General features: G+C 43.5%; 1 protein-coding gene across 1 annotated transcript in view; it reads left to right on the top strand.

The window, feature by feature from the left end:
* The window catches only part of DNAH10 (dynein axonemal heavy chain 10), a 50225-nt gene that overhangs the window by 25232 nt on the left and 2484 nt on the right, over positions 1 to 22509 (top strand). The window contains exons 44-75 of the mRNA XM_063415509.1: positions 186 to 338; positions 597 to 857; positions 1482 to 1654; positions 2011 to 2104; positions 3134 to 3301; positions 3591 to 3779; positions 4395 to 4566; positions 5464 to 5667; positions 6419 to 6499; positions 6899 to 7096; positions 7702 to 7863; positions 8387 to 8561; positions 9407 to 9588; positions 9781 to 9917; positions 10798 to 11015; positions 11355 to 11576; positions 12149 to 12296; positions 13060 to 13339; positions 13696 to 13925; positions 14389 to 14662; positions 15294 to 15398; positions 15847 to 16001; positions 16753 to 16907; positions 17113 to 17296; positions 17836 to 18036; positions 19085 to 19294; positions 19652 to 19747; positions 20067 to 20238; positions 20629 to 20760; positions 21051 to 21262; positions 21357 to 21524; positions 21728 to 21908. Of these exons, the coding sequence (XP_063271579.1) occupies positions 186 to 338; positions 597 to 857; positions 1482 to 1654; positions 2011 to 2104; positions 3134 to 3301; positions 3591 to 3779; positions 4395 to 4566; positions 5464 to 5667; positions 6419 to 6499; positions 6899 to 7096; positions 7702 to 7863; positions 8387 to 8561; positions 9407 to 9588; positions 9781 to 9917; positions 10798 to 11015; positions 11355 to 11576; positions 12149 to 12296; positions 13060 to 13339; positions 13696 to 13925; positions 14389 to 14662; positions 15294 to 15398; positions 15847 to 16001; positions 16753 to 16907; positions 17113 to 17296; positions 17836 to 18036; positions 19085 to 19294; positions 19652 to 19747; positions 20067 to 20238; positions 20629 to 20760; positions 21051 to 21262; positions 21357 to 21524; positions 21728 to 21908 (5692 nt within the window). The remainder of the gene's footprint in view (positions 1 to 185; positions 339 to 596; positions 858 to 1481; positions 1655 to 2010; positions 2105 to 3133; positions 3302 to 3590; positions 3780 to 4394; positions 4567 to 5463; positions 5668 to 6418; positions 6500 to 6898; positions 7097 to 7701; positions 7864 to 8386; positions 8562 to 9406; positions 9589 to 9780; positions 9918 to 10797; positions 11016 to 11354; positions 11577 to 12148; positions 12297 to 13059; positions 13340 to 13695; positions 13926 to 14388; positions 14663 to 15293; positions 15399 to 15846; positions 16002 to 16752; positions 16908 to 17112; positions 17297 to 17835; positions 18037 to 19084; positions 19295 to 19651; positions 19748 to 20066; positions 20239 to 20628; positions 20761 to 21050; positions 21263 to 21356; positions 21525 to 21727; positions 21909 to 22509) is intronic.

The following is a 22509-nucleotide window of genomic DNA, read 5'->3' as shown; positions in this document are numbered from 1 at the left end:
AGTGCTAACGATGGGGTTACTTTTCTTCGTCATCTGTAATTCAGTTGAATAATGGACCTGAGCATTTCCTGTATGTCTGACAGCTAATATAAAAAATATTTTTGCTTTAGTAAAAAAACCAAAAATAACAAACCAAACAGCAAACCAGGTTAGAATCCATTCTTATAATCTCCTCCTGTTTGCAGCTGGTGCTGGCAATTAACTTCTCTTCTCGTACAACATCCATGGACATTCAGAGAAACCTGGAGACAAACGTAGAAAAACGAACTAAAGACACTTTTGGCCCTCCCATGGGAAAACGTCTCCTTGTGTTCATGGATGATATGAATATGCCAAGGGTAAGGTGGCAATAGTTTTGCAAGGTGGTATAGAAACATTTGGGGTGATGCTGCACGCACAAATGCAGTGTGCATTTATCTCAGAGAAGAGACACTTTTCCCATAGGAGACACTGGCATGAGTGTTCACAATCAGTGCCAGAGCTTTACAAAGTGTCCCTTAGTCCCTGTAACGATCTCCTGAGTATGGAACCCAATATTCCCTCATTTCAAGCAGTAATTGGTGAGCTGATGTGCTGTGCTTTGATGTGTCCTGCAGGTTGATGAGTATGGCACACAGCAACCCATTGCCCTGCTGAAGCTGCTGCTAGAGAAGGGTTTCATGTACGATCGGGGTAAAGAGATGAACATTAAATTCCTTCGAGACCTGGGTTTTGTTGCTGCCATGGGCAAAGCTGGAGGAGGTCGGAATGAAGTTGACCCTCGATTCATCTCACTCTTCAGTGTTTTTAACATCCCTTTTCCTTCTGAGCAATCACTGAATTTGATCTACTTCTCCATCCTGAAAGGCCACACTTCGGTAATTTCACTGTTTTTAAAGGATTGCTCAACAGGTGTATTGTTTTTAAATAGACATTTATTTCTGTGTTGTTGCAAGACCTGAAATTTTTGTTACCATTTTTTGTTTATATCTAGAACCTCACACAAACCTTTCTTTTCTCTATCTCAGTGGGTTTTACATTGTTTAGATAAGTTCTTGTGTAGTATGTAAACATTCAAGCCAGCAGATAATTTATAAACCTGGGACTTTTCATGGGTTGAAATGTGTGAATGATTTGATTACAGTTCCTTTAAGCAAAGATCAGAAAACTCTTTCCTGAATGAGTGTGAAAAATGTAATATAATGCAATAGACTGCATTACTGGCAAGGTACCTGCAACATTAGATAAGAAAAGAGCAGTTTAAATTTTTTTTCTGTAGAAATCTTGTGAGAATTCAAGTCCCTGAGAATGTTATCTTGAGCACTCACCTGGTTCCAGAGTGAAGATAGAGTCTGCCCTAAACATTTAACTGCAAAATGTTCATACTGCAGAGAACCTTTGAACCAAACAGGTTTAAAAGCTGGGAAACAGACTGTGTTTAATAGCATTGAGTTCTGTCTGGGCAGTCCCATGAGAACACCTCTTCTTTCTCATATTTGCAGACCTTTAATGCATCCATATCAGCCATCTCTGACAAGATCACTCTGTGTACTTTGGAACTTTATAAAATGATCGTTACTGACCTGCCCCCTACTCCTTCCAAATTCCACTACATTTTTAACCTGCGGGACCTTTCCAGGGTCTATAATGGACTTGTTCTTACGGAACCAGAAAGGTAAGAATAGAAAAATTGTCATTAGTGGTTTCCCACCTTTTTTTTTTGGTGACTCTGAATGAAATTGAGGTGATTTGGTACAGGAAATCAGTCACATTTGGTCACTTTTCATTAAACCACAAAGAGAAATAGAACATCCTAAATTGTGATCTTACTCTTGATGTCAAACACTGATGCATGAGTCTCTTAAATAAGATACCAGAGGTAAAAATGCAAGCAAATGAGTTATTATGAAAAGAACCAAATCAGGAAGAGTAAAAAGGTCAGTCCAGATTTTGGTCCTTGTTATTAACCATATGGCCTTAGGAATCATGCCAGCTCATTTGGTACAGTCTGACATTTTGATGTTATTTCAGGTTTCACACAGTGACCCAGATGGTGAGAGTTTGGAGGAATGAGTGCCTGAGGGTTTTCCATGACAGGCTGATTAATGAAGCAGACAAAGAATTGGTGAGTAATTTCTTTCAGTTTTTTAGTAGTCACTGACTATTATTATGGCAATTAATTTGCAACAGCAACACTACCAAGTGTTGGACTCAGGTCTTGCTGTCTGACTGCAGATTTGTCTAAGCAATATGTTGCTAATTAATTTCAAACACGGCCCATGGAAGATTTTTTCCTAAAACAATGTGATGATGGCAGACTAAGAATGCAGATCTGCTGAAGGAATGGAAAGTATCACTTGGTTTGCCTGTCCAGGAAAATTGATTGGCAGAAGTACAGGTGACAAAGTGTGAAAGAAGTACAGGAGAAAATTCAGGAAATCACTTCAAGTCAGTATTTTCCTTCAGGAAGGGTTGTACCGGAATGTGACTGTACAGTCAAGTAGTAAAAAGGATAAAAGCCAAGTTCTTAGACAGTGAATTCAGTTCTGGCTGTTATGCAAATTGGAAAATGTTTCAAATTCTATCTTAAAACACAAAACAGAACAGTGCCAATTTTAAACCCTGGGATTTAGGAGAGAAATAGAGGTAAAATCTACTCATCCAGATGCTTTGCTTTGGAAGTTGCTTAGATGAAAAGAGCTAGGCCAAGCAGGCTTCAGATTTCTCTAATTAAAACTTTCTCTAACATACAAAGATACAACTCCAGCTCAATTTTCACAACGCAGAATATTAATGCAGCCTTTGAAACTTAGTGAGAGATCTTTCTGGTGAGACATCTATGAATACTGAGAAGGGAAGTTTATTTATATACTGTTTCCACCAATGTATGAGAAGGTGTTTATTTAACAGGCTTCTTTTTTGATGTTCTACAGTCGATTGGTTTGAACCATTCTTGAACTGCCTATTAGATCATTTTACATCATATATAGAACACAGAAAGGGGCTGTAATCTTTGGATCTTCTAGTGACATAAGTGTCACCTTGAAATAAATCAGTATTTAAGCAAGAATCTGCATTATCACCTCTCTAAGTATTACTAGAAGCACAGTCAAATGCTTTGTTGTGTTGCCTGACTCATTTCATATCCTCGCAGGTACAAGGCCATATAAAAACCTTGGTTGAAAAGCATTTCGAGGATCACTTGGAGCACGTCATGAGGGATCCAGTGCTTTTTGGAGATTTCAGAACAGCCCTGAATGAGGCAGAGCCTCGTGTTTATGAAGATATCCAAGACTATGATGTAGCAAAAGCTCTCTTTAAGGTAGAGTGCATCACTGGGATCTGTGCCTGAGGAACGGGCAGCAGCCTGCCCAAAACTGCAGGAAATTTGTTTTCTTCTGTGTGCACACAGAACTTTATGTGCTTCGATGCCCATTTGGGGATTGCAGTGGTGAAAGCTGAGGATCAGCTACAGAGTCAGCAGTGCTTTGCAATAGTTCATTTTCCCTGAGGAATGGGAAAGGAATAAAGCTGCTGAACGGGCTTTTTTCTTAATGTTATGAGTTGTTTCATTGGTCTCCTAGTAACACTCTGTTCACCTTTCTCTGAAGGAGATTTTGGATGACTACAACGAGTATCACATTAAAATGAACCTGGTTCTTTTTGATGATGCTCTGGAGCATTTGATCCGCGTCCATCGCATCATCCGGATGGACCGCGGGCACGCCCTGCTCATCGGCGTGGGGGGCTCAGGAAAGCAGTCCCTGACCAGGCTGGCTGCTCACACAGCTGGATGTCAGGTGGGTGACCCTGTGTCTTGGCTGTGAAAAAAGACAAGGAGAGTAAAATTGTGATTGGGATTAAACCATTGGGGATGGGGGTGAGGGAATCAGTCAAGACAAGATGAGGCTGGCAGCTCTGTGGAGAGAAACGCTGGGTGAGTGATTGCCAGGAGGTCCAAAATGTCCAAAATGATGACTGTGTGTGATCTGAGCAGGGAGCTGTCAGTGCCTGGACCTGGATTTTGGCACTGGGGAGGGAAAACAAGAATGGGTTTGGTGTTGAACAACTAATTGTCCCTAACTACTGCTGGATACTTACATGTGTTACAGCAGCACTCCAGTGCTGCATGAGGAGCCTTGTTGTGATTGATACTGTATTATTTCAGAGAGGAAATGTCCCTCTCAGAGGCACTTTAATTAAAAAGGCTTGGAGGAAAGAACAAAAAAGGAGAATGAACACAAAGCAAGTTTGAAAATGCAAGCCTGCAGGGTTGTACAAATACACAGTTTTATTGATACTTAAACATTTACTCCTGACTGGGTTTGACCCTTGATTCAGTGTAACTGAAATTCAGAGTTACCATCGTGTCTTGGGTCCATCTGTGTCTTCTCAGTGTATGTTTTCATCCTTAGGTGTTTGAGATCATCTTGAGTCGAGGATATGGAGAAAATAATTTCCGAGAGGATTTGAAAAGTTTGTACCAGAAGCTGGGTATTGAGGACAGGTCAATAGTCTTCTTGTTTACAGATGGCCACGTGGCAGAGGAGAGTTTCCTGGAACTCATCAACAACATGCTGACTTCAGGTGCCACTGGCAGCCCCTCTGTTTGTGACTCATAATCTCAACTGTACCCTTGACACAGCTGTTTCTGCTTCACCCTGTGTCCTCTGCTGCTTTAGTTAGTTACACCTTTCAGTACTACCTGAAATGATCTTGGGCTTCATAATGGCTTTCTGGAATCTTCTTCCAGTCATTTGTATGTCTGGAGGGGTTGTAGGGTTCATTAATGCTGGTGACGATGCTGCAGGAGTCTTGGATTTCTTCCAAGACTGAGGGAAACTTCAGCTGCATTTGGCCACAAACTCACTTGTCCAATTGGCTTTTGGATAGCATTCACCTGAACTGCAGCAGCTGTTCATATGTGTATTTATGTATAAATGGCCTGAAATGGAGTTTGTTATTTACCAGTGAATGAAGCAGCTGGGAATGAGAGCAGCTGGCACAGTGTGACCACCCTCTCAATAGAAGTTCCTCCACGGTCTCATATGAGATGAGCTGATTTTATTTATCCCTTTCCTTATTCTAGTTTTCCCTGTCCCTGGTCTGTCATTAAGTTACTTATGCAGTATTTGCCACAAGATTGAGAGAACAAAAATGTGAACTGATGATTCATAGACACTAATGAAGATTTTCTTTGCAGAGTTAAAAGTACTTTATGCTCCTGTTACATTTTGTATGTGTTGCTGAAGCCCAAACAAAAGTGCATTAATTCTTCCTCTAAATCCCAAGTATGACCTATTTTCCATGAGGGCTATGGGGAGGAGGAGAAGCATAGAGAGATGAATTGATTCATTCAAAACTACTCAGAATCATTTTTGCAGAACTAGGTTTAAAATTGGTTTCTCATCTGCCCCATCCCCGGCCATATGGTTTCCTCTTGCTGGTTGTTCTCACTAGCATTCCTCTGTCCTTATGTTACAGGAATGGTGCCAGCCCTTTTTGCAGAGGATGAAAAAGACTCCATACTAACTCAGATTGGAGAAGAGGCTGCTCGAGCTGGTGTGGGCACCTCTAAAGAGAGTGTCTGGCAGTATTTCATCAGCAAATGTGCAAGCAACCTTCACATTGTCCTGGGAATGTCCCCAGTCGGGGAGGACCTGAGAACGTGGTGCAGGAATTTCCCAGGTACCAGCTGTGGACACTGCTTAGTTCCTTCCCTGTGAAATACAGATTTACAGACAAGAGAAAAATCTCCAGTGGACACTGAGAGAAGCAGAGCAGGTTTAATGATTAAGGATTTGCATTGCATGATTTTTTTCCAGTTAATTACCACATATCAGTGAACAATATTGATTAGCATTTATCAGATCAGTTCATTTTCCAGTTGAACAGCTAGAAATCAATTGGTCATCCTCACTGAACTGGAAGCACACAGCCTTTGCAGCCTCTTTTCTGTAGTTTACAGCAGGAAGAGTGATGTTAAATCATTATGAAACTAGGATGGTGGGAAGGGAAATATTTTTGTATCCAAAGCCAAAAAAGGGGCATGGTGGGAGGGACACCCATGGAGAGAAAAATACCTGAGCCTGGCAGGTGCTGCAGGAGGCTGAAAGGAGTCCTGGGAAACAGGAGAACAGGAGACACTTGTGAAGGATGGGTACAGGTGGGAATGCTAAACCAGGCCCTAAAATACCTTATTGCAGCTCTCGACTCCATCAGGAATGGCACAGTGAGGTTAGCAGGACACAGGGGAAAAGCTCATTACTTACTGTCAAAATGGAAGTATGGACTTTGTGGTAAATTCTGTTACTAAGAAGGAGTCAAGACCAATTTGCAAATTCTTGATGTAAATAAAGTTAATTTTAGGACTGCCTATCTCATCAGGGGTTAGTTTTACAAAGGAATTTTTCAGATAACACTGTCCTTTTATTTTAAGGTCTTGTCAACAACACTGGTATTGACTGGTTCTTGCCTTGGCCTGCCCAGGCCTTGTGTGCAGTTGCACAATCCTTTTTGGGTATGTAACATGTCAGTATATCAACCACATCTTGACATAGCCTAATAAATTTATTCTTTACTTTGCAGTTATTGTACATTTCACAATTTCATTTCCCTTTGTGCTTGTTACCTTGAGTCTAAATGGGTCATGCAAAAACCCAGTCAAAAAATGTCACTGGGTGGTAGTTTCTTAATCAAACAGATTTTTAAAACTGCTAAAATTCAAGTTCTCAACTCTGCAGACAATGTGGGCTGCCTACCAAGAGGTTCCCCTCTGGCTTTGCCCTGTTCTTGATTCTGCCCCAGAAAACAGACTTGTCTTGTGCCTGCCTTAGATGTACATAAGAAATGGTAATTGGTGTACTCTGAAAAAAGCCACAAATCTTTGAAATATTTTATTTCTTCTGCCCAATTTTAGGGAAAAACACACGCATCCCACCAGAGAGCTTCCAGTCAGTGATTGACCACATTGTCATGGTGCATGAATCTGTAGGGGTTTTCAGCAAGAAATTTCTGGAGAAACTGAGGCGTAGAAATCACGTCACACCAAAAAATTACCTTGATTTTCTCAATACCTATGCAAAATTGCTGGAGGAGAAAAATGAGTTCATTTTAGGTAAGACAATGTAGATGTTTTCTCCTTTTTAATAAGTGATTTAAATATTTTAATAACAAAGAAGTTCTGGTTAGAATCCCATATATTACCTAGAATATGCAAAAACTGTGTTAGCAGTGCTATCTCAAATGCTGTGCTGGCACACAGCTGTGGGGTTGTGCTTTGAATTGACCCAAAATCCTGGCCACATGTGAATGTTCAGACTCTGGCAAACAATGGGCTCTCCTCAAATCCTTTTGTGAATGAACATGAGCCAGAATCTCCAGACCAGACTCTCCTCTGCTTGGGGAAGAGTCGTGCTGAAATCTAATACCAGCACGGCCTCGCTCAGGGTTTAACTTTCTTCCTCAATTCTTATTCATACTTCAGTGGGACTGAAATATGTGAAGAGGATAAAACACAAACAGTGTAAGAGGGCAAATAAGTTGTGGCACAGGGCCACTATGCCAGCTCAAGTGACATTAACATCGTTTTGGCTGGGAGGCTCAGGAGAGGAAAATCTCTCAGTGCACCTCTAAGGATGTTTTCTCAGTGTGAGATTGTCTGTTGCTGTGTGCTTGAATACAATCCACAAATCACTGACATTTCTCCTTTTTCCTACCTAGCACAATGTAAACGGCTGGATGGGGGCTTAGTTAAACTGAAGGAAGCTGCTGTACAGCTGGCTGAGCTGAACGTGAAACTTGCTGAGCAAAAGATTGTGCTGACAGAGAAAACAGCTGCTTGTGAGGCTTTGTTACGAGACATTAAAATAAACACAGAAATAGGTGGGTGGTTTACAGCTACTGAAGTGTCCCGTGGGCTAAGCAGGGCTCACATCCTCTGTGTTGGGCTGGGTTGGGAGACTCTTGAAGGGCTCCAGCCCTTCAGGATATCCCTCCTGTTCTGTTGCTGCTCCCGTGCCATGGCACAAGAGCAGGTCCCCTGCCTTGCCCAGATTGCCATCTTTGCTCCACATTTAGCCACAACCTTTGCCTGCTCTTGTCTTCCCTTTGCATGGTGTGGGGAAGGCAGGAGCAAGAAAGGCAACTTCTGATTCAGAAATTTAGTATTAGAGGAAAATCAGGGGAAACATGGAGGAAAAGAGATTGTGCATGTCATTGTGTGGGACATTAACTGCTCCTGACCTGGTGATGTAACTGTAACCAGAGGCAAGCTGGCAACACAAAGGTTCTGACTTGATGGTAATTTCTGATTTTCAGCAAAGAATAAATCTCTTTTACTGTGTTAGTATATGTTCTGTATACAAACTTGAATGATCCATTTATGGTCCTGCCTTTCAATTACTAGCTGAAGAGAAGAAAAAAATGGGTGAACAAAAAGCTATAGAGATCCAGGAGCAGAATGCAGTTATTGCTGTGGAGAAGGCAGAGGCTGAGGCAGCCCTGGATCAAATCAAGCCTATAATGGAAGCTGCCAAACGGGAGGTGGAGAAGCTTGACAAGGCTGAAGTTACTGAACTCAGGTGACTCAATTGTATATACAGGAGCATAAACTCTTGGAATACACTGAGAAACCCTTGTTTGCTGGGTCTGAGCCTTAGCCTCATCTTTCTCACCTGCCTGGACATTACCTGGGTGCAGAGGTCACAGCAGAATGCCCTGATTCCAGCCCATGACTTTGCCTTAGAACAGTTCTTCCAGGCCCTCATTTGTTGTTTACCCCATCATTCTTTATTCTCTTGCCTGTGCCTGATGCACCAGAACCTGCTCTGGTTTTTGCCTGAACAATGGCTGTCCAAACCTGTTCATTCCTCCTCTTTCGTTCCTGTAAGTAGGAACAGAGAACAGTTATTTTTCAGGGATACTTCCATAGCACAATAATGCAATTCCCTGCTGAATTTACTCCTTCCTATATTTTGATAATACATTTTTTTTTCCCTGAGGATTGATATAAAGGCACATCCAGTCTTTGGCTCTCCCTGAAATAGTTATCCCCAAAATAGCAATGGCTCTCCCTTCCCTGCCACACTTGTTCAGTTTCCTTTCTCTCATAGGAAATATCTGGATTTTTCTTCAGCTGCCTCACTGCCCTAGGAAAGAATATTGAGGCTCAATGTTTTAAGCTTTCCACTGCTGAAATGCTTTAGTATTTCATGGATCAAATTGTCTGAATACAATAATTGGTTCTGAGCTTTTGAGTAGTTAATAATTTATTGTCTGACTTGGGTTATCTTTTTCACTGTTGAGGCTTGTCTTATGTACAGGCTCCTGTATTGCAATGCCTGTCCTAACAGGAAGCATCCATGTCTGGGATCTTGTGCTTTGCCTCCTTTATTCTCCTCCTCTCTCTCTTTCTCCTGTTTTCCAGATCCTTTGCAACACCCCCGAAGCAGGTGCAGGTTGTTCTGGACTGTATTCTCATCATGAGGGGTTACAAAGAACAAAACTGGAAGAATGCCAAGGCCATGATGGCTGACACGAATTTCCTGCGGCTTCTGTTGACGACGGATTTTAGGGAAATTCCATGGAGCAATGTGAAAGCTATGAGAGGTGAATTCCTTGCAGTGAATATAGGATCTTGTTAATGGGAACAGCCAACAGAGTCTCTTTAATATTCTCCCAAGTGTTTCCTATTGTCTGTCTTGGCATTGGCTGATGCTGCTGGTAGGAAAAGCTATTTCTGTGTGGGTTTTTGCACAGTTATTCACCTCACTTGCAGTATTTTTGTGTTTGCCAATTTAGGTCTCCTAAAGAATCTTAATACTACCTGGGAGGAAATGGAAGCTATCAGCAGAGCAGGACTGGGAATGTTAAAGTTTGCTGAAGCAGTGGTGACCTACTGTGATGTAGTTAAAACAGTCAAGCCAAAGGAAGAAAAGGTAAAATGTGTTGGAATCAAACTCAGAGAAGGTCGAAACATGATCTGATGGAAAAGATAATATTTGACCATTTCACAGACTGCCCACTTTTCCTATTGAAGTGCTTAAAAAGTGGTGTTCAGGAGAGCTATTGCAGTAGCAGTGAGGCAGGTTCTCAGTCATAAATCACTGTATTTGTTGTGCCAGGATGCTGGGCTGTGGGGTGCCATCCATGCCAGTGCTTGAGGGATGAATTCCAACTGAAATTCCATCTTCAGCTGGAATTCTGTAATCTTATGTGCCTAGAAAAACACAGTTTAGAGCTGTTTACTAAAAACAAACTTTAAAAGCCATGGCATTTGGACAGAGCAGAGGTCAGCAGTACACTAAATCCATGTTCCTGAAGCGCAGACCTTTTGATTAGCTTTTTCTAGGATGACTGGAAATTCAGCATTATTACCAAAGGAAATCTAATGTCCACTAGATGACAGTGGGAAATTTTGTCAAGAAAAGGTTATTTAATACAACTGACTTCAAAGAAATATATTCACTAGAATATGTGTCTGACTGGTTTTGGAGCCTTAATATTGTTGTTATTAAGCAGACAAACCTCTCCTTTTGTCAAGGCATGAGAGTCCTGCTGACCTCCAGTGCTTTAATATTCCTTGTGGGTACAAAACTGGGAGATTCCTCTGCTTTGGAAGTGCAGTGTCAGACCATGATGTGTGTTTGGGATGGGGAGAGGAGGGTGACAGGGTCAGTTATTTTGGCTTACACTGTTTATTACCAGAAAACTTTGAAAAATATGATATAACCAAAAGAAATGTGAGAACTTAATACTTCTCTCCAAAGTCCTTCTATCCTCTGATACTCTTTTTGTTTCCTTCAAAATGTACTTTAGGTGGCCAGGCTAGAACGGAACTATGAATTAAGTAAGAGGGAACTGGAAAAGATACAGGCAGAACTGGCTGCCATTCAGGAGGAACTGAAATCTTTGGGGGAAAAATATGAGCTGGCAATAGAAGAAAACAGAAAGTTACAAGAAGAAGCAGAGATAATGCAGAGAAGATTAGAGGCTGCTGACAAGCTCATTGCTGGCTTGAAATCTGAGAATGAGAGGTAAGTCTAGATTCAAAAAGGATCATTTTTGACACCAGAGGTTCATGTGTCAGGGATAAATCTATCAGGTGAAGACATTTTTGAAAATGTTTCTTTCTATGGTGTTGGTTTCTGAGAAGAGCTATTATCTGTTCTGAGCTAATATCCATTAGCTCTTGGAAAATAACTGAGATTAAATGGAACAAGGTTCAGGTCAAGTCAGTGTCTGTGGCCACATAATAGTGAGAGAAAACTGATCCTAAATCTGGGGGTCTGTCTCAACCTGTGTGTAAAGTATCAGGAAATTCTGCACATAAACCTCATCTTCCTGGTACAGAATGTCCCATGTAATTCTATCAGGTGGACAGAGGAATTCAAGGAATTAGAAATACGGAAGGTGAAGTTGCTTGGAGATTGTCTGCTCGCCGCTGCCTTTCTGTGCTACGCGGGGGCCTTCAGCTGGGAGTTCCGCCATGAAATGCTCTACCAAGTGTGGCAAGAAGATATCCTCTCACGAGAAATCCCTGTCAGCCACCCTTTCAAGTTAGAGAGCCTCCTGACCGATGAGGTGGAGGTCAGCAGGTAGGTCCACCAGGACACCCAGGCACCACTGAGTGTGCTGTTATAAAGTGGGGCCTGGAGCTGAATCTGCAGCACAGAATTGGCACTGTGGGTGGAGGTGCACAGCCATAGCAAGGAGAGAATCTCACTTTCATGTCCTTCTGATTAACAGGAGCCTTTGTTGTAAAAAGCTGTTGTACTTAACACTCCAGGGGTATTCACTGAACTTAGATGCATGTAATACCATTTTTAGGAAGTTTTTAGGTGTCTCTATAAAATATGTTTCCATAACCCAGCAGGTGTCTTTTCATTGACTTCAGTGGGTTTGGTATTTAAACCCAAGCCCAGGTAGCCCAACTAGCACAGGCTTGCTCAGCTAAGGCAACAACCAGCACCTTGAGCAGTGCAGTTACAAGGAGTCAGTGAGTCAGTCTGAGCTGTGACACTGTCCCCACAGTCACACACCCTGTCTGTGTGTCCTTGTGTGCTCCATCTAAGGGTGTGCTCAGTGAGTTGCATATTTTCCTGACAAACGAAATGCTCTGCTCTCCCATGGAGTTTTCACCCCAGGCTGGTCTCTGTTCTGTTCCCAGGTGGGTTTCTCAAGGACTGCCCCCAGACGAGCTGTCAGTCCAGAATGGCATCCTGACAACGTATTCCAGCCGCTTCCCGCTCTGCATCGACCCCCAGCAGCAGGCACTGCACTGGATTAAGAAAAAGGAAGAAAATAATAATCTGAGGGTAAAGATGGAAGATTGCCTTAGCTCAGTACTGATTGTTTTCAAAGCTACATAAATATCTGTCACCTTGAATGAGGAGCCAGTTATATATCACAGAATTATTGAATAGTTTGGATTGGGAAGGACCTTCTAGTTCCACCCTGGGCATGGGCAGGGACACCTTCCACTATCCCAGGGTGCTCCAAGCCTCTCCAGCCTGGCCTTGGGCACTGCCAGGGATCCAGGGGCAGCCACAGCTGCTCTGGGAACTGTGCCAGGCCCTCAGCACCCTCCCAGGGGTGATTATTCCTTTATTTACATTATTTCTTCCTAATATCTAATTTAACCCTGGCCTCTTTCAGTTGGAAGCCATTCCCCCTTGTCCTATTGCTAAATGTGCTTGTCAAGAGTCCCTCTCCAGCTCTTCTGGAGCCCCTTTAGGTTTTGGCAGATGCTATAAAATCTCTCTGGAGCCTTCTCTTCTCCAGGATGAACAGCCCCAGCTCTCTCAGCCTGCACATGCAGAAAGAGTCTAACCAAAGTCTGGTGTAGATAGGTACAGCTAGAATTTAAAGGGTAATTTCCAAATAGAAATTGTTCTCAGCTAATCAGAAAAAAAGCACCTTTACTGTTTTGTGCAAGTGCAGTTTATATCACCTGGGAAAGGAGAGACAAAAACCAGCAAAGAACAAACTTCATTAGTGTTGGCAGCTACTGCAAAATAATAATGTTCAGCAAACTGGATATAATTTCTCCTTTCATGTTTTCCCATTGTTCTCTTGCAGATGGCTTCCTTTAATGACCCAGATTTCCTGAAACAACTAGAACAGGCCATAAAGTATGGAACCCCTTTCCTGGTGCACAGTGTGGATGAATACATCGACCCTGTGATAGACAATGTCCTAGAGAAGAATGTCAAAGTTGCACAGGGGCGAGCATTCATTGTCCTGGGGGACAAGGAGATTGACTATGACAGTAATTTTAAAATGTACCTGAACACCAGATTATCAAACCCAAAGTATTCTCCCTCTGTGTTTGGCAGAGCTATTGTTATCAATTATACAGGTAAGCTCAAGTGTGTACTTAATAATAAAGTAGGAATTATGCTGTTGTGCAAATTTAGGGCCTGGGTCGTTGTCTGAAACCTCAATGAAACTAAAAAATTCATACTCTCCATTATACTCAGCATCTGATTTAACAGAAAGTCCTTCTCACTTCTCTCTTCTAATCTGCAACTGAGCTAAATTTCTCTTCCTGTACTGGACAGGTGAGGATGCTTTGGTAGAATTAAGATACACAGTCATTAAACAGGTCACTGTGCTGCATTGTTGTGGTTTTATGATTAAAAAGATTAAAGAAGATGTATAAAAACTGTCCTGTTCTTACAAAACTCTGTGCTCTGTCCTGTGCTGTACCTGCAGTGACACTCAAGGGCCTAGAGGATCAGCTGCTCAGTGTCATTACGGGGTTTGAGAGGAGGGAATTGGAGGAACAGAGAGAACGTCTCATCCAGGAGACAAGTGAAAACAAGAACCTGCTGAAAAAACTGGAAGACACTCTCCTGCATGGACTGTCAACTTCCACAGGAAACATGTTGGACAATGTGGAACTGGTGGAAACCCTGGAAGAGACAAAATTCAAGGCTACTGAGGTACCAGCTCTGGGCTTTTTGGAAGGGTATCTAGGAACAGAATGTAGTCTGTCTTTAGGGAAGTCCTTAGCAAGACCAAAGTAATGTTTGTTTACAGTTCCAAAGCTAAAAAATCCATCCTTGGAGTTTTCAGGCCACAGCTGGGCAAAGCCACACTGGACCTGATCTAGGGGGGGTCATAACCAAGTTTTGGGCAGAAGCTGAGCTAAAGGTCCCCAGAGGGCGCTTCCCACCCTATTTCCATGACTTTTTGTAAATCTTTACTTTTCATAAATATAACAGGGTGGGATTAATTTTATCTAACTTTTTATAATCCATACAACTTCTTTTGAGTTACCTGCCCATATTCCCTCTGCAGTCACACAGAGAGGCAGGCACTGAGCAGCTCTGATCACTGTGGTGTAACAGATCCCCTCTGGACCAGCACAGTGATTGCAGGTGTATAAAATCCCTCTGTGCCCAGGTGATTGAGAAGCTGAAGCTGGCTGAGACCACGGCTGCAGACATCGACCTCCTCCGCGATGGCTACAGACCTGCTGCCAAGAGAGGAGCCATCCTCTTCTCTGTGCTGGCTGAGATGGCCCTCGTCAACATCATGTACCAGTTCTCACTGGTCTCCTTCTTGGAGGTCTTTGGATTCTCTCTTAGGAAATCCATGTCCAGTCCTATTCTTCCTAAGAGGTTAAAGAACATCATGGATACAGTGACTTTGAACACCTACAACTACGGCTGCACAGGTTGGTGCTGTTTAACCAGGGGCTGAGATTGTGTGGTGCAAATAAAGGTGAAGCCCTGACTTGAGCTGGTTCATGTTAAACAGACAGGTTACCAAGCAGGGAATTCAGTGATGTCCAGGTCTCAGCACTGCTCTTGGTTCACACTCCCTGCTTATTTCTGTTAGATTTGCACATTAGCCATGTAACTCTTGCAGAAATTTTCTTAACACAGTTACAAATGGTAAAGGCAGCCATAGAGCTCACAGGGGCTGTATTGACTCTTCAAGCCTGATTCAGCTTTGATCCCCCTGATCACAGAATCACAGCATTGTTCAGGCTGGAGAAGACCTCTAGGAATATCAATTCCAACCATCAACCAAATGATCTTTGTGGGGTGAGCAGATCACAGAATCCCAGAATGGTTTGGGTTGAAAGGAACCTTAGGAATCATCTGGTTCCAATCCCCTGCCATGGACAGGGATTGCCACTCAGTTGATCAGGTTCTTGAGGGCCCCATCCAAAATGTCCTTGAGCACTTGGCAGGGGTGGAGCATCCCATCAACTCCACAACAGATGAAGAATGTGGACTGAAAGATTGCTCCAGTTCCACGGGCTTTAGCAGCTGATTTTTGAAAATGTCCTTTTCCTGTAGGCTTGTTTGAGAAGCACAAGTTGCTGTTCTCCTTTGATATGACTGTCAAGATAGAACAAGCTGAAGGCCGAGTTCCACAAGAAGAATTTGAGTTCTTTTTGAAAGGTAAAGTGAATATTTATATGTAAGTTTGTAGCTCTACGTAGCAATTGCTGAAAGATCTTTGGAAGACAGATCTTTGACTGGAGATGATTTACAATGAGCCAGCACCTCAAGAAGGGGAGCTCTCCCACTCTGTTGGGTTACACAAACTGGGAATCCTGCTGTTTCTGTTTCACATTAGCTAATTGTTAGGATGTTACATGAGGAACATGAGTAATCTGTAGTTATTTTCTGACGATGTATACATAATTTTAGAAATGTTTGCAAAGGTAAGACACTGGTTTTTGCAAGCACTTGTAAAATGCCACCTTTCCTTCAGCAGACCAGTCTAATCTTACAGTGCTTCCAGGAAGGAATTTCCACTTGGTTCCTGTGTGCAGAGGGACTGTGTGTGGTCAGGCACTGGGGATTTCTGACACAGGCACTGACTCTGGCTTCTCAATGTGCCCAGGCAATATTTCCCTGGAGAAGAGTGCCCGAAAGAAACCGTTCTCTTGGCTTCCAGACCAGGGCTGGGAAGATCTAATCCGCTTGTCTGAACTATTTCCTGAGAAATTTGAATCTCTTCCAGATGATGTGGAAGAAAATCCAGACGTATGGAAAAACGTACGTGCTTTTTTGCAGTGCTGTTTTGTCTCCCAGTTTTTCCTCTGTATTAAATGTTCAAGTGTGATGCAATGTGTCACAGCACTCCACAGGGGAGATGTCACTGTGGGCTTCTTCCCTCAAGGCTTTCTTTGCTTCTTGACCTCAGTTAGTGATTGACTAATCTGCAGAAGAATTAAGGATTATATTATTTACAAGACCAACCAAAAAGCCTTCCCTGGTATACTGTAGAATTTTTATTTTTTATTATCAATCAAATGCCTTGAGGAGTTATTTACAGGGTTGAAGTCAGTGGAAATTTTCTGTTAATTTCAACAGTCAACATTTCAGTGGTGTTTTTGTGCTGCTAACTTGTGCTTTGATCTTCTTGTGGCAGTGAATTCTATAGGCTATTGACAAACATAGATTTCTTTTGTTCCTCCTTCAGCTTTATTCCATGTCTTGCTTTAGAAGTCTGCCTGCAAGCAATCTGTTGATACCTTTTTGCTTTTGATGCTATTCTCTATATCTTAACAGAATTAGTTGACATAAAGTGAAAATACAAGTGTGTTTCTGGGCTTGAATACTTTACACTGAAAAAGTTGGACTTTTTACATTCACCTGAACTTTTAATATTGACTTGCAGCTGATTGACTTTGTTCTTGTTGTGTCTCTTGGCCCCTCATCCATCAAATTGATTTTCTGTTCCCTCCTAATTTCCCTGCCAGAGCCTCTGGGTTAATTTGCACTGTGTGCTGTCTTTCCTTGCCAGTGGTACGACACGGATGCTCTGGAGCAGATCCCTTTGCCCACGCCCTACGAAGGGAATGTCACAGAGTTCCAGAAGCTGCTGCTGCTGCGCTGTTTCCGCATGGATCGGATGTACCGGGCAGTCACCGACTACGTGACCGCGACCCTGGGCGAGACGTGAGCCCCCTCCTGCTCCCAGCCACCCCTCACACAGAGCTGAGCTGCTCAGCTCTGTCAGTGCTTCTGTAACTGCCTCAAGAGCAGAGCAGGGCTTGTGTCTGAATGATTTCCATGTGCAGTCCGTGGTGAGCTCTGCCCCTGTTCACAGGTGGCAGCTGCTCTGTGCAAAGCAGCCAAATTATTGAGCTTCTCCCTGTGCCAGGTATGTGCAGCCCCCCGTGATCAGCTTCGATGCCATCCTGGAGCAGAGCACCCCCTTATCCCCCGTGGTTTTTATCCTGAGCCCTGGCTCTGATCCTGTCAGTGACCTCATGAAGCTGGCGGAGAGGACAGATTTCAGAGCAGATAGACTCAAATTCCTGGCCATGGGACAAGGCCAAGAAGAGGTAACTTGGATGGGAGGCTGGGGATGTGCTGTGTGCTGTGAGTGGGAATTGCAAGCTCCTAATGCTCTGGGACTGATCAAATTTCCTTCCCATAGGTCTGCTCCATTTTAAAAGGAGCTGCCTCATGGTTCTGACATAGATTTGTCAGTTTGGGAATAACATTTTACTGAACATGAAAGGGCCATTTGGCTGACTGGCTGCTGTTCTGGTTTGGGTGAGGGTAGATTCAGAACCAGATTTTCAGCTGTTAAAAGTAGAGATAAGATGTTGCTGTGTATGGAAATGAAGTGGTTGGAAATTCTCCTGCTGCTTCTTCTGCCTTTCCTGTGACTTTCCTTTTCGTTATGGACACTAAGGCAGGATATCCAGAGCCTAACAGCTGGTTGGATTTGCCATGGTTTCAGTCAGTGGGAGAACTCCTGTCAGACTCACTTAGACCACCACTTTCCTAGCAGGAAAGCTAGGAAAGCACGAGCCCATCAGAGGCAGTTTGTTCTCAGGGTAAAGCAGAGTTACAGATGCTTCTCCCCCTTCCTCAGATCGCTTTGCAGATGCTGAAGGAAGCAGAAGTTCATGGACATTGGCTCATGCTGCAGAACTGTCACCTTTTGGTGAAGTGGCTCATCCATCTGGAAAAGGCCCTGGAGAAGATTACGGAGCCTCACGAGGACTTTCGCCTCTGGCTGACGACTGAACCAACTGAAGGCTTCCCCGTTGGAATCCTGCAGAAGGCCCTAAAGGTGGGCAAACCCAGCCAGGAGGGCAGGTCCTGGCACTGGCACTCAGCAGAACAGGCTGGCTCTGGGAGGAGCAGGGTTATGAACTTGATTTTGTCTTTATTTAAGCCAAATCCTTTTTTCATCATCCTGTTTATTTCACTGGGATATTTCCTTTGGGTGAAAACTGTTCAGCAATTATTTCAAGGCAGAGGTTTGTGAGTAAACCTGGAAATGTGACAAATGGTCTTTAGATTTCAATGCTGCCACCAGTGAGGAGAACCTGGAGACAGAAATAGCCCTGCCAGCCCTGATGCTGCAGTGCAGAACCAGGGCCTGTGTCAGCCTGGCAGCCCAGAGGAGCAGATGGATAATGGTTTCCAGCTGCTGCTTCAGGCTGCAGCTTTATCACTAAAAGCTGAGCTGATTACTCTGAAGGCACAGGCCATGATTCTGCCCTGATGTTCTTTTCTGTGGCTGCTTTAGTGCTGTAGTGGTGCCCTGCCCTGTAAACATCATTATTTCATTTCACAGACTGGGAAGCAGCGGCTCAGTGGCAGCTCTGGGCTGTTCCCACCCCTCCTGCAGTGGTAAAGGAGCTGCTGTGGATCTTTAGGGCTGCAGATCTGCACTTGTGGCTCTTGCCAGGAGCACTGAGAACGGAGGTTTTAGAGCCCTTTGAAAAAGCTGCCAGGAAGCAGCTCTGGCAGTTTGATCAGCAGTAAAGCCACATTGTTAAAGCATCTTAGTGTGGGGATACAGGGCACATTAAAATGTGTAAAGTATTTCAGTAAATTAGATCTTCAAGTATGAGAAATATTAATGTCTTGCCAATAACATAATTAATTCCAAAATAATATTGAGTTCTCTTTGCATAGGTGTGTTTACCTTGATAAACTTAAAAGGTCGGTTTCATGTCTTTACTTAAGAAAAAATCCATTATTTGATAGGCATTTGGAAAACAACTTAAAATGTCAAGTTTGCATTGTACAGCCTATTTAGGGTGATATACTTACAACCTTTTTTCCTCAAGTTATGCAGTAATTGATGGCTTCCCTAATTATTTTGATAGGTTGTTACAGAACCACCTAATGGTCTCAAACTGAATATGAGAGCCACCTACTTCAAAATTCCCCAGGAAGCCTTAGAGCAGTGCCCACATCCTGCCTTTAAATCCTTGGTCTACGTCCTGGCATTTTTCCATGCTGTGGTTCAGGAGAGAAGGAAGTTTGGGAAGGTTGGCTGGAATGTACCCTACGATTTTAATGAATCTGATTTCCAGGTAAGAAAACAATTGCAATGGCTCCTGTGTTCTTGAGTAGCTCAGTTTACTTTTGAAAACACAGAATTTATCCAGCTTTAATCTTTCTCACAATTAGATTTTGCTTAGTATTTTTTTCTGCTTCTGTGGAGTCATGTAGACTCCTGATCTTCTATAATGTCAATTTGGCATGCTAAAAATTAGATTCCCAAACCTTCATGTTTTTATTACCTCTCCCAATGGGTTTCTTTTCTTAAGAGGATTTATGCTTTACTTTTTAATTATTTCAGAAAGAAGAAATTGTTAGTTTTCAAACAAGAACTTAAAGCTATGAATATGTATATCTGATTTATGAATCTTATCTCACATGTTCATTAGGTGTGCATGGAAATCCTTAACACATACTTGACTAAAGCTTTTGAACAAAAGGATGATCAAATCCCTTGGAGCAGTCTCAAGTATCTTATTGGAGAGGTGAGTGCTACAATCCACAACAATTCAGATAAATGAAGTTTCCTTTCTGCATGGGCTGCATCGAGTAAAGCTGGAATCTTTCCTGGGCAGGTTTGAAACTCCAGTGTAGCCCTGAGCAAGGGCCTTAATCTCAGTCTCAGGCAATCAGGGCCACTGTGAGCACAGCAGGGAGTGACGGTGCTTAATTAATTCTGAGAGAGCCCTTGGGACCCTGTGCTGGGATCCACAAGGGAGCCAGTGTTACACCACAGCCACTGCAAAAGCAAAAAGCATTTCTGGCCTTTCAGTGATTTTTTTAAACTGTATTTTTCATTTCCAGGTCATGTATGGTGGGCGTGCCATCGACAGCTTCGACCGGCGCATCCTGACCGTGTACATGGACGAGTACCTGGGGGATTTCCTGTTTGACACATTCCAAGTGTTCCATTTTTATAAGAGTGACACAATTGATTATAAGATTCCAGAAGGGAAGAGAAAAGAGGACTTTGTTGGTAAGAAATGCTTCTCCTGCTACATTTAAACAAACCAGACTGCTTGCAGTGTACCTTGTCTCCATACGTCCTGCTGGTGTGTGCATTACAATATTAAAATCCACTGCTTTACACGAGCAGTCCTTTGGGATGTGAGCTTGTCACTGAGCTCCTCAGGTGTTTAAGAAAACCAAAAAATAACCCAAACCACAAAACCTCAGTAAAGCAGCATGTTAATTTTAAGTCATACATAATATTTCTGTGGGGGAGTCTGTATGTGTTTAGAAGTGTTTATTTGATCTGTGCGTTGCTCCAACACCAGCTTTAGCATTTGATTTTTTTATTCAAGCAGAGCAATAGCAAAATTGCTGTGGTGTTGTGGCTTACCAGAGCTGTGTGGTTGTGTTCCAGAGGCCATAGAAGCTCTGCCCCTCTCCAACAGCCCCGAGGTGCTGGGCCTCCACGCCAACGCCGAGATCGGGTATTACACACATGCCATGAGGGACATGTGGGGTCACCTGCTCGAGCTGCAGCCCCAGACGGGTGCGTGCCCTGTCCCAGCCGGGTTTGTGAACAGGAAACGTCCAGGGGTGAGGGCTGAGCCCCCTGAGTGTGCAGGGAGCAGAGGGAGGGGGACAGCAGGAGCAAAACCATGCAGGGCTCAGCCCTGCCGGGCTGGGAGCAGCTCAACACCTGCCCCGAGGCACAGCTGGGGACACCATGGGGACATGTCCCAGCAGGAGAGGGAGGGAGACTGATGCCAAAGCTGACTCAGTCTCAACCATCTCTGATTCAGTACAGATTTAGTCTCACTAACATTTTTTTTCTTTCAGGTGAAACTGGTGCAGGAATCAGTCGAGATGAATATATTGCAAATGTTGCCAAGGATATAGAAAACAAATTACCCCAAGTGTTCGATCTTGACCACATCCGTAAAGGTTATGGATTAGAAATCTCCCCTACGACTGTGGTGCTGTTGCAGGAACTGGAACGTTTTAATAAGCTCATTGTCCGAATGGGAAAGTCGTTGGCTGAGCTGCAACGTGTGAGTGAAATCCCAGTAAAATCCCAGTAAAATCCCAGCAACTGCGGGGAGCAGCTGGGCTGTGCCTGCCCTCAGAACTCTCCCTCTGTTGCAGGCCTTGGCCGGGGAGGTCGGGATGAGCAGTGAGCTGGATGATGTGGCTCAGGCTCTCTTCAATGGGCAGATTCCTGGGATCTGGCGGCGCCTGGCCCCCGACACCCTCAAAACCCTTGGGAACTGGATCATTTTCTTTAGAGATCGATATGAGCAGTACACCCAATGGGTAAGCAAGTGCCTCCAGAAAGGCTTTTGTTCTGTTAACCTGCACGAGGTGCTTTGCAGAAGGCAGGGAACACCTCAGGTGAGCTCTTGTTGAACTCGTGCCATCACTGCATAACTGTGGATGCAGGGCAGACTCACCCAGCTCCTCTCTAAGGGCAGTGTGGGGTGAGTACAGGTGCTGCCCATGGCTGTCTGTGCCTGCAGGTCAGCCAGGGGGAGCCTGAGGTGATGTGGCTGTCGGGCCTGCACATCCCTGAGTCCTACCTGACCGCGCTTGTTCAAGCCACCTGCAGGAAAAACAGGTGGCCCCTGGATCACTCCACCCTCTACACAGAGGTGACCAAGTACAGGAAAGCAGAAGATGTCACTGAAAGCGCTGCTCAGGGTAGGTGTTTTCACAGTTGTTTGGAAAAAATAATGAAGTAGTTAATTGGTGAGAGAAAGAAATTGCTTGGCACACTAAATTTGGTTAAACCTTTGCAGGCATTTGCCCTGGGTTTGCATTTCACTGTCCTCATGATTTCCAGCTGGGTTCTGGTCCCTGCAGAGCTGCTGTGTGCATGAAGCATACATATATGCTCCTGTATGCACATATATATATATTTATACATGTGTATATGCATATATACACACACACACGTATGTATGTATGTATGTATGTATATAAAGACACACTGATTTCTGTATGCCTAGAGCATTACCAATCCCAGCAGGCTTGTAAAGATGTATTTACACCACAAATACTATACTGAAAGGTACTTAAGCCAAAAGTACCTGCAAATATGTATCATTTATTGTGTAAATATCTCTTTATGAGCTCTCTATGACTAGCACTGCTGTAATATCTAAAGAGAAGAGCTGGGTACAGGGAACAGCTAAGCAAGGCTTTGAGTACCAGCTCTGACAGGAACAGAGGAAGAAAAAAGTCCCATTTTTTTTCTTAAATCTAAATGCCATATTTGGTATCTGTATCAGAACAACTGTCC

The sequence above is a fragment of the Prinia subflava genome, chromosome 19 (genome assembly GCF_021018805.1).
Source record: "Prinia subflava isolate CZ2003 ecotype Zambia chromosome 19, Cam_Psub_1.2, whole genome shotgun sequence".
NCBI lineage: Eukaryota > Metazoa > Chordata > Aves > Passeriformes > Cisticolidae > Prinia > Prinia subflava.
This window is presented reverse-complemented; position numbering and strand designations above follow the sequence as displayed.